At 47.7% G+C, this 13148-nt stretch overlaps 1 protein-coding gene across 10 annotated transcripts in view; it reads left to right on the top strand.

The window, feature by feature from the left end:
- LOC116752734 (kalirin) overlaps positions 1-13148 on the top strand; it is a 531375-nt gene that overhangs the window by 170263 nt on the left and 347964 nt on the right. For all 10 annotated transcript variants that reach the window (XM_032629477.1, XM_032629484.1, XM_032629482.1 and 7 more), the window contains exon 2: positions 12167-12241. In XM_032629477.1, coding sequence (XP_032485368.1) covers positions 12167-12241 — 75 coding nt within the window. The remainder of the gene's footprint in view (positions 1-12166; positions 12242-13148) is intronic.

Raw genomic sequence — 13148 nt, 5'->3', positions numbered from 1 at the left:
TCAGCTGTGTGTCTTGTACCTTCAAATAGATTTTCTCCTTTAATCATCACTACAGGCTGTGAAATAGGTATTTTTACCTCTGATGAGGAAACAGAGAGTTTAAGTAAATTGTCCAAGGTACACAGTTAATAAGTGCTGGAGCTGGGAGTCAGACTTAGTTCTGTCTGAATCCAGAGCCTGTGTTTTGCTCAGGGCTGTGAGCTGCCTCTTGGGATGTTCCTGCCCTGGGAAAGCTCACTGTGTGGTGCAAGATGGCTTGATGAGAGAATAGTGGCCAGGCTTGCTCTGCTGTGGCTGCCTGACTAGGAACACCTGAGAGCCTGCGTCTCATTCTGCCATGATCCAGCTCCAAGGGATCTTGTTAAATAAGTTTGCAGACCCCCTCTGCTGGCTCTAGTCTTGACCATAACCCCTCATGGTCTAGGAGGGATCTTGGGTAAAGTTGTCATCACTCTGCTAGCTGGGGTTAGAGGCCAGAGAAATCTTCAGTTAGGAAGACTCCCAGGAAAGGCACTGCCTAGGTATTTATAAAACTCGTTTCAGGGACTTCCCTGGCAGTCCAGTGGTTAAGACTCCGTGCTTCCATTGCAGGGGGCAATGGTTGCGGAACTAAGATCCCGCGTGCTGCACAGCATGGCCAAAAACAAACGAACAAGAAACCAAAAAACTCATTTTGTGTTTAACCTCACTCCTTCTGGCCCTCTGTAACGAGAGAAAACCGCCTCTGAAGCTTATCCTTAGAGCATAGGATCTGGCGCATAGGCTTTACCTCCCACCATCTGCCTCAGATTCCTCTTATCCAAGCTAAGGAATCTAAATCATTTCTCTTCTCTAGTTTCTCTTCCAGCCCAACCACCCTATTGGGTCTCAGCTAAACCATGAGTGTTAGTGGGCCATGAGTGAGGCAGGTGATGGGTGATAGGATTTAGTGGTTAGAACTCAAAGCAGACTGTAGGGTCTCATTTTGACTTTGCTTTAGACCAGTGGTTCTCTACCATTTAGGGAGCTACTGACCCTTTTGAAAATCTCATGAAAACTGGAATTACACAATTTTTTGTGGTACGCGGGCCTCTCAGCGCCGTGGCCTCTCCCGTTGCGGAGCACAGGCTCCGGACGCGCAGGCTCAGCGGCCATGGCTCACGGGCCCAGCCGCTCCGCGGCATGTGGGATCTTCCCGGACTGGGGCACGAACCCGTGTCCCCTGCATCGGCAGGTGGACTCTCAACCGCTGCGCCACCGGGGAAGCCCATCACACACATTTCTGAGGGAAGGCTAGAAAGCCTGTTTCGGTTTACCAGGTGCTCCTGGAATGTATGGCTTAGTATGTCCTCTGGTGAGCAGAGTTGAAGGTTACGTAGGCAACCCTTTGCAGACAACCCCTCCCCCCGCCCCAGCTCCTTGTTTTCCATATTCTGGAGAATTCTAGCTCCATGAGATATTCGCATTACCTTGGTTTCCTATTTGACACTTGACACGGTTTGCTTCTCTCTAAAGAAATATCAGGCATCAGGAGTCTTCCTGATCCTGGTCATTTCCTAGCTTAAGCTGGCTTCTCATTATGCTGGGTCTGTCAGGGAAGCTTTGTTGCTTATCTCTGGCAAACACTAACTCATCTCTCTGTTACTGTGGAGAGGGTCTGGGTTGTAGGGGGAAGCCGTCGTGTCTTAGCTACTCTTCTCTGTTCCCTGAAACCTACCAGAGAAACCTTAGGACTCACTACTGTCCCGTCCAGTCCAGGACCTTGCTGAGGTTCCCATAACCCATTGCCTCTTCTCTAGCTACTGCTCCTTCACTTTTCAGACACTTTCGTAGACCTTGAGTTTTATTAGCCCTTTGAGATTTTCTGAATATTTGTCCCTTGTATGTGTTGGATTGGCCAGAAAGTTCATTCGGTGAGTGAATATGTTGTTCAATAAAGTTCTTTGTGAAAATGAAAAATGTGTCTTTTACTTAAAGACTGAATGAACCTTTTGGCCAACCCAATACTTCTATCATTGTGTTTCTTACCTGATATTAAAATTACATGTTGATGTGTCTGATTCTCCCTCTAAATTAAAAGTCCCTTAAGGTCAGGACCTCTACATTTTTTATCATTATACCCATAGTGACTGGGACTTTACTTGGTACATATAGATGCTCAATTAATATTTATTGAACTGAATTGGGTAGTGTTTAGATACCCAAGGTAATAACTTAAGGAGAGATTTAAAAATTCCCTAAAACTCTAGGAATCTTTCCATGGCCAACCCATCTATGTCAGTTTATCCAGAAACCTAAACATAGTATCGGTGGACATAAGGTGTTCATGCTGTCTCATTTCCATGGAAGGTGTATGTGTGTGTGATGTGATGTGCACAGACCTTTCTTTCTTGGTTACAGCAATTATTTGAAAACAATACTAGAACAGGTCTGTTAATTCTCTCCAGTAATCTCTCCATGTCTGTGTCCTTCTTTCATATTTGTTTATCTCTCTCATACATCTTAACATCTCTTTTATCTCTCTTTCACATTTGGTTCACATATCCTAAGACAGGCTGGACAGCAGTTACTCTGATTAGCAGCTACCCAACTAGCTCAGGACCAAGGACAGCAGCACGCACGTCCTTGAAGTGGGAGAAGGGGCTTTAGTTTGCTAAAGTTTGTTCAATCATATGACCTTTGGGTGTGGCCCTTCTCACCTGTCAGGCTGCACTTGCAATTCTGCAAACCTGGTTATTACTTTGGCCCTAGTTGTTCCATGTCTGTGGTGGACCTGTGTCCAATCTGTCCCTCTGGCATTGCTTCCACTGACGGGCATGGTAGTGAGACCAGGGCAGGAATGGCACAGCTGTGGAATCAGAAAGCTTGGAGGTGGGAACAGGGAGAAACTCTGGGCTGGGGTGAGAGAGACTGCTCCAGGAGCTTCCCATGAGGGTCTCCTGCTCTGAGCTCTGCAGTCAGCCATTGCTGCTTTACTGCGACCCACACCTGAATTTCAGGCCATGGGGGTGGGTGGGGGGAGAGGAAAGAGGCCTTGGGGATATGCTGGGCCATTTCATGTTTGGATGTCTGCCTGAGTGCCTTCCATAATGACAGAGGCCAAAGCTGGCTTTTTATATCAACAGTTTCATCTTTAACTAAAGTCATAATGTCCTGATTAAATCAAAATTAAAATGCTATCGATGTGCACACTGGGGAAGAGTGAGGGTCCCAAGGAGTGAAACTTTTACATGTCTGAACTTCCACAGCAGACACCTTCTGCCTCTGAGTACCTCCGTAACTCTCTCTAAACATATCATGGAAGCAAATACACTGCTGACGTTCAACAGCTGATTTATATTCAGCACTGATTCATCACTGGCGAATGTTCTGTGTTACTTGGAGGACCCATCCAAGAGTAATGCTCAGTGTAAGAAAAAAGGACAATAAATCTACCACCCTCACCACCATCCGTGGGGCATGAGCACTTTAAATAACCTGATCAGTTAGCAAAGACTCTGTTTAAAAAAAAATTGATGAGCAGGTATAGTCACTTGTGAAGTGGCCATTTTCTTGTGTCCAGAGGACACTGAGTGATGGCAACTTTTCTGGGAAGGGAGGGAGAGTGAGTGAACCTGTGTATTGCAGCTGAAGTCTCAGCTCAAGCTAATATTAAAGCTTGTGAAGAATAAACAAATGGTTTGCTCATTAGCTGGGCTTAGAGAGGTGTTACCCACATGTTTAAAGTGCTAATTATTAGTGATCTTTAATGGAGCTAATTTAGCAGCGGTAAGTGTTACACATTTCTGCTCTTCAGAAGTAGCCCATTAGCCAGGCCTTTATATCTAGTATTGACTTTAGGAAGTTAATATTGAAACAGGCCACAATTAAGTGTTCACGTGAAGCGTGAGAAAGTGAGAAAGGTGGAGGTGGGGTAAAAAAAAAAGGCACAGAGAGGGACCAGGAGAGGAAGAGGCACAGCTGCTATTAATCACCTTTTGTGTGGAAGGCACTGTGGATGAATAAGATTTGGTTCCTGGGCTGCTCGTTAAGCACTAGCCGTGTGCCAGTCCCTACCATCAAGAGCTTAGAGTCTAGAGAGGGATCCAGATGCAGGAGTGGAGATGGCGTGGCAGTGAGGTGCCTGCCATGTGATGCACAGAGAAGGGAAGCCAGGCCCGCCTGGGGTCGGGATGGAGTTAGGGAAAGCACCCTGGAGAAGCGACGCAGCTCACTATGGAGCAGGGCAGAAAGTGCTCATTGTGAGGGGTGACGTTCAGATGCATGTCAGAGTTCAGAGAAGGTAGACATTGTGTCCCCATTGTGTAAAGATGGCTCAATCTGGCCATCATCACAAGTCCTTGGCTACTGCCTCACACTGCATAAGGCCTCGTCAGTTTGTTTGGAAAAGCTTGGTACTTAGCAGTTGCTGAAAGAGGAGCCTTTGTGTTTTTTTTCCCTTCTCCCCTTTTGCGCTGAAATCAGGTGAGCTGAGATTCGTGAATGTCCTTCTCTCAGAAGTCCCATGGCCTGGTGCCGGGCTCGGGGAGAGCCTACCACACCATCCCTGCTCTGTGGCTGCTGCTCAGGGGGTGGGAGGGTGCTGCCAGCTGGTCTGACATTTGCAGGTGTCAGTGGGGTGATAGATCCCCAGCTGGGGAGAGGCAGTGTATCCCCATGCTGTGTGGTGCATCAGTTGCTGACACTAAGCTGCCCAGTCTCTTTCTCGGCCAGATTTATTCCTTCCGCTGAGCCCTGCACACACTTCCTGCCTCAGTGGCAGGAGTTTTAAGGAGAGCGCCAAGGAACATATTTATAGTCCCCGGAGGAGTTGCCTCAGTAGCTCGTTAGCGTGTCTGTAAAGAGGAGACAAGAAAATCACCTCCGCACGCGTGTGTGTGTGTGTGTGTGTGTGTGTGTGTTTCTCTCTTACCCTTTCCCCTCTCATTCTTGCCACCTCTCTCTCCTCTTGGGTTAATATAGGAGAGGGGGAAGGAGAGAAGCGACGGTGAGGGGAATAAAGATCATTGTCACTTTGCACCGATAGGTTCCCTCTCAGCCCAGCTGCAGACAGCATCTTCTCCCAAGGGCTTTGCCCATCTAATCCCCACAGAGAAGGGGCCATGTCCTCAAGTCTCTTCCCTTTATGAATAGTTCCACATTGCATCTTCAGGGTCTTCCACAAACTCTCAGCCTACTTACTGGCCTGGCAGGCTCCCAGGAGGTACCTAGCAGACAAGCATTCCTCCTGCTTCTCTGAGAACCTAGGGAGAAGATATAAAGAGGCCGCGTTCCAGTGCCCCCTGCCCCCCAGTCCACCACCCACCTCAGCAGGGGCTGTGTGTCCCGTTCTCCCTTCAAGATAGAACAGAATGTGACGTGGAGGTTGGAGTCAGCACCTGCTGGGTCCAGCTCTGTTCTGGAACCACAGCCTTCCTTCGGGACCAGCCAGATTCCACCAGCTCTGGCCCTTGCTGTGGCACAGCCCAGCTCTCTGAGCTTCTGCAGGCGCTTGCGGACGCATCGTTGCCAGGGACTTCTCGGGAGCCCACCCACCGCCCCCATGCCCTCCGCTCCGTGGCTGCGTAACCCTGCTTTGCTGTTCAGTCTGCTCTCTGTCTCTAGCACACAGCTTGTTTGCCCCTTCCTCTCTGCCTTGGTACATACTGCTTCCCACCAGAGCACTGTTCCATTCAAAACCTAGTTCAAAGGCAAAGATCACCTCTTGGTGGAGCCACCCTGATGAACTGCCTCCAACTCACCACTCCTACTCTCTGTCTTCGTAGGACCTGTGCGTGCTCAGTTTCAGTGCAGTGTTTCTTTATCCTCTTCGGCTTGACAGGCACTGTGCTAGGTGCTGGGGTAGAACACCGAGTAAGACATGGTCCCCACCCTTGGGGTGTCAGGGTCAGTTAATGGGGAACAGAATGAAAGCGTAGAATTGCCATTCAGGAGTGACAGAGTACAAGGTACAGTCAGGGACAGCTCAACTTGATGGGGAGGTCAGGGAAACTGCCCAGAAGAAGTGACGGATTAGAGGAAGATTTAAGAGGTAGAATCAGCAAAGCCAAGTGACTGAATCAATATTTGCAGTATAGGAGCGGGGGTGGGGTGGAGTCTAGGATATGCCTCCCAGGTTTCTGTTTGGTTAACTCAGTGGTTGAGGGCACCAGTAGTCAGGGTAGAGGGGATGCAGGACAGCCGTGTTGGAGGCAGGATGGGAGGGTCTTTACCAGAATCTCAGACTCTTAAGCTTTGTTGTTTTTCTTTTTAAGGGAACTTTATTATTTTTATTTATTTATTTTTGGCTTTGTTGGGTCTTCGTTGCTGCGTGGGCTTTCTCTAGTTGCGGCGGCCGGGGGCTACTCTTCTTTGCGGTGCGTGGGCTTCTCATTGCGGTGGCTTCTCTTGCTGTGGAGCACGGGCTGTAGGTGCGTGGGCTTTGGTAGTTGTGGCCCGCGGGCTCTAGAGCACAGGCTCAGTAGTTGTGGCGCACGGGCTTAGTTGCTCCACGGCATGTGGGATCTTCCCGGACTGGGGCTCGAACCCGTGTCCCTGCATTCGCAGGTGGATTCTTAACCACTGTGCCACCAGGGAAGCCCCTGAGTTGTTTTTTTATAGAGTGTCTGGTAGCTTCCTGGTGTCAGGGGAAATGGGCATTAGGCATTTTATTAGGCAGGAAACTCTCAGAGGGCAAAAATTGGGTCTCCCCTCCAAAGGAGCAAATTGCCTGAGATAAGCACTGTGTTCTCCTTAGAGCTCCCTAGGGTGGGGGCACCTCTCCTTCCTCTGTTTCTCATCCAGTGTTGCCCAGTGTTCAGGGCTTTGCACCTATGGGTGGGAGTGCAGGTGTGATGAACAGGCATAAGCCTCCTGGCTGCTCTGTCCTCCAGGGCCATCTCAGAGATGGCATCTTGGCCTGTAAATATGATCAGTGACAGTGTTTATGGTACTCAGAGCAGTTAGAGAAGGCGGAGGGCTCTGAGGGTTGGGGTAGCTAGGAAAATTTGTTGTGAAATTAAAATATTTGATTCATGAGAGAGTGGTTTTAAGCTACCAGAATTCTGAGCAGTTTGGACAAGTGTTATTCATAAATATTCCTACTGCCAAAAAACAAGACATGGTCCAGTCGCAATGCCCTGGAGGGGGATAGCCCTCCTGGATAGCCTTTTTATTCCAGAGCTGGATTTGAGTTCTGGGTCACAGAGTAATGGCTGAATCTCTGGAATCCTGGGCAGAGGGGATCCCGGGTCTTCCCATGGTGGGAGTGGGAGGGGTCATGACCAGCAGCACTAGGTCAGAGTTTAGAGGTTCTGCTTAGACTGGGATAAAGGATGCTTTTGTCTATCTCTGCCTCTGAAGCAACTCTGGAATAGAAAGACATACTTTAGAGTATATCACTTCCCTAAGCATAATGCATATTCATCACCTGGGTTTCTTGTTAAACTACACGCTCTGATCTTGTAGGTCTGGGGAGGGGCCTGGGATTCTGCATTTCTAGCAAGGTGGTAGATGATGCTTGTTACTTTAAGTAGGAAGGATTTAGGACTCACCACTAGGAAGCCTTTCCTTTGGGCTCCCTGGCATTCTGTACACTTGATGTCTTGTCTCTAATAATACCTCATTGTCCTGTCTGCATACCTATCTACCTCTGCCTGGAAGACCCCTGGAGAACAGCGTCCATTTCTTATTTGTCAAAGTATCACCACCTAACATAAGGCCTAGCACATAATAGGTGTTCAATAGAGAATTGATAAAAGAATGACCCTGAGAATAGGAAGCTGTCCAAATAATGCCAAAACCAAGGTTCTGTCTACTGAGCTCTTGGAATTCTCAACTATAAGCCGAATCTCTTTTGTACAGCAGATCAGTCAGTGTTTCAGTGCCACTGTGATCAAGGCTCCCATGCTGGACACCACAGGGATGGCGTGGAAGGAGGAGGCAGAGACCTGAGCATTGGGAAATTTGCTGTCTCAGTGGCAAAACAGGGTTAGGGCCCATTTGATGCAACATTAGCATACTTACACAATAACCTCTAACTAAGTGCAAATTAAGGGGGTGTGACTGAGAACCAAAAGGAAACAAAGAGCAATCCATGGGAACCCTGGCAGGTTGCACCTCCAAATGCTCAACACTTACTTGTTTCTTCACTTGTTGAAATCATGATTGCATCCTAAAGGAGGTTAGCATAGACAAGGCACCCAGCTGCCCTGGGAGACGCACTGCCATCCCAGAGCCACAAAACCACAGACAGGGCCTGTGACACAAGGGCTGGTCCTGCTCTTGCCGTGTGGGGCCACGCAGAGGCTGGGAGCCAGAGTGAGGATGATCGGCATCTTCCAGCCGCGGAGCAGTGACTAGGAAAATGTGAAGAGGAACAGGCAGCAGCAATGTGAGCATAACCCATTTGGAGTGAGGAGGAGGTAAGAGTGGGGCTTGGAGAAGACCCATGCTGGAGATCCCGGGGAGACAGCGGTGGTAATTTTTACTTCCCTAATAGATGCAGAGCATTTCAGCTTTGCTAATTAACAGCACAGCAGGCTTGTAAATCTGACAGCAGCAGGACGTGAATGGGGCGGGATTAACACTGAACAGGGGAAGTGTGCCTTTGTCCTTAAGATAAAGCACAGCATTCATGTTGGGCCAGGCCCATGAGGGAGCCCTCTGGTTCTTTCTTTTCCTGCAGTAATCCCAAGGGCACAGGGACCTTTATTTCTTCTCAGCCTTTCTTTACAGGTAGCAAGGGGCCTAGGGTTTAGAGTCTAATAGTGCTATCAAATGTACCTTGTATCAGAGAGAGTAATTGCAGTTCATCATGTCTTCCTCCTTCAAGGTGTGTATGCCCCCGGAAGTTCTCCCGTCACTAGTCTCTCATTTTGGTAACTTGGGCTGTCCGCAAAATGGGGTGACGTGCCCTGAACATTCCAATCCCTAAACTGGCTCCTGGGAAAGAATGGGCTGGGAGGCCAGGGAAGAGTTGTTCTATCTTCCAAAATTGCGGTGAATCTTGCCAGGGAATTGGTTCCCAATATTTTCTTTCAAAGCATATTGATCTGATAACCTGAAGATCTTAAAGGCCAATAAATAGGAAGAAAGGGTTTAAAAAGTCTCAGAATACTAGAGCTGAGTGGTACTCTGGAGATCATCTGCTCAGATCACCAGCACTTGGTGTGACAGATGAGGCCACTGACCTTGTGCAAGTCACTTTAGGAAGGGTTAACATTTCATTCATGTATTTATTCTTGCATCAAATATTTATTGAATATTTACTATGAGTCTGCCCAGGCATGTACCTAGGAGTGAAAACATGTTGCTGTTTCATTGGTCCTGTTTGAGTTAGCTTTCAGTGAAGTTCCCCTCTCTTATAGATTCTGACAGCTGGTTTCACAAGGATGGTGGGGGAATTTACACATAGAATCTTTAGCCAGTGCAAATAGGTTTTCTATGCAAGGTCACCAACTTCTGAGCTTCTGGGCTAATTAGTTTAGCTCTACTTGGCTTTACATAATAATACATTATTGAAAAGTTATTTGTAATTCAATTTATTGGCAAATGAGAAACTAATTCAAACCACTAAGGCAAGTTTTATTTGAAGAAACCCTGGAGCAAATCCTTTTATAATGTGAAAAATCTTGTTGTTGCTGTTGGAAATGATTATCCCCTAGTTAAGGATTTTGTAAATCTGGACACTTTAGGTTTTCTTATGGTGGGCACACAACCTGGGAGATAGCTCAGCTGTGGTCTGAACGGGATGAGGGAAGACTCTGGCCTGAGAAGAGGAAGCCCCGCTGGGAATCTTAGACCAGCCCAACCCAAGATAGAGACATTTACAATTGCAAGCTGCCTGGACAAGCTGCTCCCCTTTTCTCAGGTCTTGGAGTCTGGAGGGGAGAGCAGAGAGGTGGGGCATGATGAGTGGGGTATGCAGGATGAAATTCCCAATTCCCTCTCTCTCTCTCCACAGGTGGGAGTGGGGAGAGGGCAGGATGGGGAACCTTTTGCTTCTTTTAGAGCAAATTTCAAACTCTTCCTTAATATCTGGGGACTGTGTGGAATTAGAGCCGTCTTGTATACTTTAACGTGGTAGGGGAAGAGAGGAAGAACGGTGGAAAAAAACAGGACAGGAGTTTAGGAGAGAAGAGGTTTATGTGGATTCTTATTATACAGTAAAATCTCATTACTTTCCGTCTTGCTATTTTCAAACTTGTAAATAATCTAGACGAAGACAGGACTGAAGTTTAATTTTTCTTATTAAAATTTTTTTCTCTAGAAATTAATAATGTACGTAGTGACGTAAAGGAGAGTGTATTAAAACTGATGTATAGAAAGACATAGTCCACATATGAAAATTAACTATTTTCATGCAGAAGTATCATTCTACTCGAGCAATTCATGTATTAAAGATGATCCTTATCTAGTTGGTAAGGCCTGACAGGACTCTTCCTTGCTCCGGAAGCTGAAACTTCTTATTGCATCATGGAGAAAATTTACCTATGTATCGGTTTGTAATTTCTACAGTAATTTATATGGATCCTAGTGAGGTTTAATTGCTTTCCTGTGTTGGAAGATAAAGTCAGAGCATAAAGATCTGTAGAAACTAAGAAAGTCCAAGACCATGCTTATAGTTAGAACTTCCTTTTTTAGGGTGTTATTGTTTTTCCTCTATTGCCCACGGTCTTCTCAAAGTGAGCCTTGCAGCTGGTTAATTCAGCATCAGCTACTCTGGGCCAGCTTGTAAAGAGAAGCAACTGATGAAAAAAAGCCTCACTGTCTTCATTTAGTGAAAAATGAAAAAGAAGAAATAGGTGAAAGGGTCAGAGGCCCTTTGGAAATATGTTTTGGGTTAGGGTGTGACCTCTGACCATGGAAACTGGCATTCTGGGGATACGTCTCTTCTTCTCTTTGGCTGGGAGTGCAACTGTCTCATTTCTCTTCCCTGGGCCAGTGATCTTAGTTCCAGGTTGTTGCCAGAATTCCTAACAATTTTGGATGCTTGAAATAGTCTATTTTTAGGGATTGAGACACCCTGAGTGGGACCATCCTGTCCAGCACATTTCTCCCCGCTGTCAGTTGTCAGGTTGGGACCACAAGAGAGTAAGCCAAGTGGAGAAAGGCACTAGAAGGGGTGTCTGTGGTCCCTGGTTCTCTCTCACTGAGCTGACACAGGGCCGCCACTCTTCTGGGGTCCCTCTGAGCCATGTCCCTAGAGGTGGTACACAGCAGAGATTCCATCACAGCCTGCAGGGCTCTGAATGTGGGCTGGCTCTCCCTGAGAGTCCTTGTGGGGTACTCAGGGTAAATGATAGGGGCGCAGTGGGCTGGCCTGGAGCTTTTGTGAGCATGTGTAAGCTGAGTCCTCCCTTCCCACGCATCGCACACGGGGCTGGGTTGTCCTTTGCCTCCAGAGGCTGCTGTTCCTCTGGGCACATTGTTATTTTGCATTCTGTGTGAGCCCCAGGCCTCTGCCCCCAACCCTCTAACAGGAGCTCAACTGGACTCCTGAAAGGACTTTCCAACTGAGAAGCGAGATTTAGGCAGAGAAGGAGTTGCTGAAGAAGGGAAGGTGTTTCCTTCCCATGGGATTGACACTGCTCACCAGCTGTCCATTGTGGACTGAGGACGGTGATACTGAAAAGGCGGGAGGAGAGGTGGGGAGGGGTTTTGCACTCAACTTTGCTTGTCACTTGGGGATTTTCACTTTTCCCATCTGTAAAATGAAGACTCACGGTTGCTGTGCCACATAGAGGAAAGGCAAAAAGAATTATTTAGGGCATTGTGGTCCATCTTGATGTTAATTAACCTGTTCAGCAGATATTTACTGAGTGTCTACTGTGTATCAGCCACTGTGCTAGCACTAGAAGTGAAAAAACGATTTCTAAAAATCCCCCATCTTCATGTTCACAGCAACAGGGCTGTAGTTGTTGGCTCCAGGGCTTGGAGTTTTGTGTGTGTTTCAGGGGGTAACTTGGACTGGTCTCTCCTTGAAAAGAACCTGGAGGGCCATATCCTCGGTCACCCCTATGGCCTGGCATCACGTGGAAGTGTCCTTTCTGTTGTGGAGCCTCTCCTGCTCTTGGGCTGGGCTGTGGGACCTGAGCAAGGCATTACTTTCTGGCTCATGATGGGGTTGGGAAACTAAGGGTGGAACTGAGGGATTCAGCCATTTGGCCTCTTTCACCCTTATTCTTTCTGTTTTGTTCTCTGACAGGGTCTTTTCGGAATGATGGTTTGAAAGCTTCTGATGTCCTTCCCATCCTAAAGGAAAAAGTGGCCTTCGTGTCTGGTGAGTGTCTATGGAAGCTTCGTTTATAGTGGACCTAGAGAAGGTGTGTGTGTGTGTGTGTGTGTGTGTGTGTGTGTGTGTGTGTGTGTGTGTGTGCGCGCAGGCACTCACTTCTTTGTGTGCTAGTGAGAGAGAAGTGGTGGTGGAAGCGATGCTCAGAGCATCTGCTTCCTCTCTCCAGAGGCAGGCAGAAAGGGAAGGGAGCCCTCTGGTCCCCGCTGGGTGTCCTGGAGGATGTTCACAACAGAAGGTGAGTGCCCTCCCCACATCTTGCACCCACACACACCCACCTCACCCCGCCCCACCCTCCCAGGCTTTCCAGGGCCACAGGAGCTGCTGAGGCCCCTCTGAGAGATGCTCCAGCTGGAGGGGTCTGTCCGCTGCACACATCCCCAGAGGTTTTATTTGGGTTTATCTCTGAGTGGGTGGAGAGGAGATTGACATTTTTTCTTGCTCCTCCTTCTCTCTCCTTCCAGCAAAGGGAGCTCAAGTGAGTTATTTGTGTCTATTTATTTATTTTTCTGAATAGTACCCATTTCTTACTTCTCTCTCCAACCCATCTTATGCACCTGGTCCCTTTAATGTCTAATTCAGGGGTTATCAAACTGTAGCCTGTGTTTTGCTGCAGGCCAGCCACCTGTTTTTGTAAATAAAGTTTTACTGGAACATAGCCATGTGCATTCACTTAGTAGTGTATTAATTAGCTTCCTATTGCTGCTGTAACAAGTTGCCAGAAAGCTTGGTGGCTTACAGCAACAGAAATGTATTCTCTCACAGTTACAGAGGCCAGAAGTCCAGAATCAGTTTATTGGGCTGAAGTCAAAGTTTCAGCAGGCTGTACTCCTTCAGGAGGCTCTAGGGGACAATTTGTTTCTTGCCCCTTCCAGCTTCTGGGGCCTGCCAGCAT

This window comes from Phocoena sinus, chromosome 4, assembly GCF_008692025.1.
Source record: "Phocoena sinus isolate mPhoSin1 chromosome 4, mPhoSin1.pri, whole genome shotgun sequence".
NCBI classification, from domain to species: domain Eukaryota; kingdom Metazoa; phylum Chordata; class Mammalia; order Artiodactyla; family Phocoenidae; genus Phocoena; species Phocoena sinus.
This window is presented reverse-complemented; position numbering and strand designations above follow the sequence as displayed.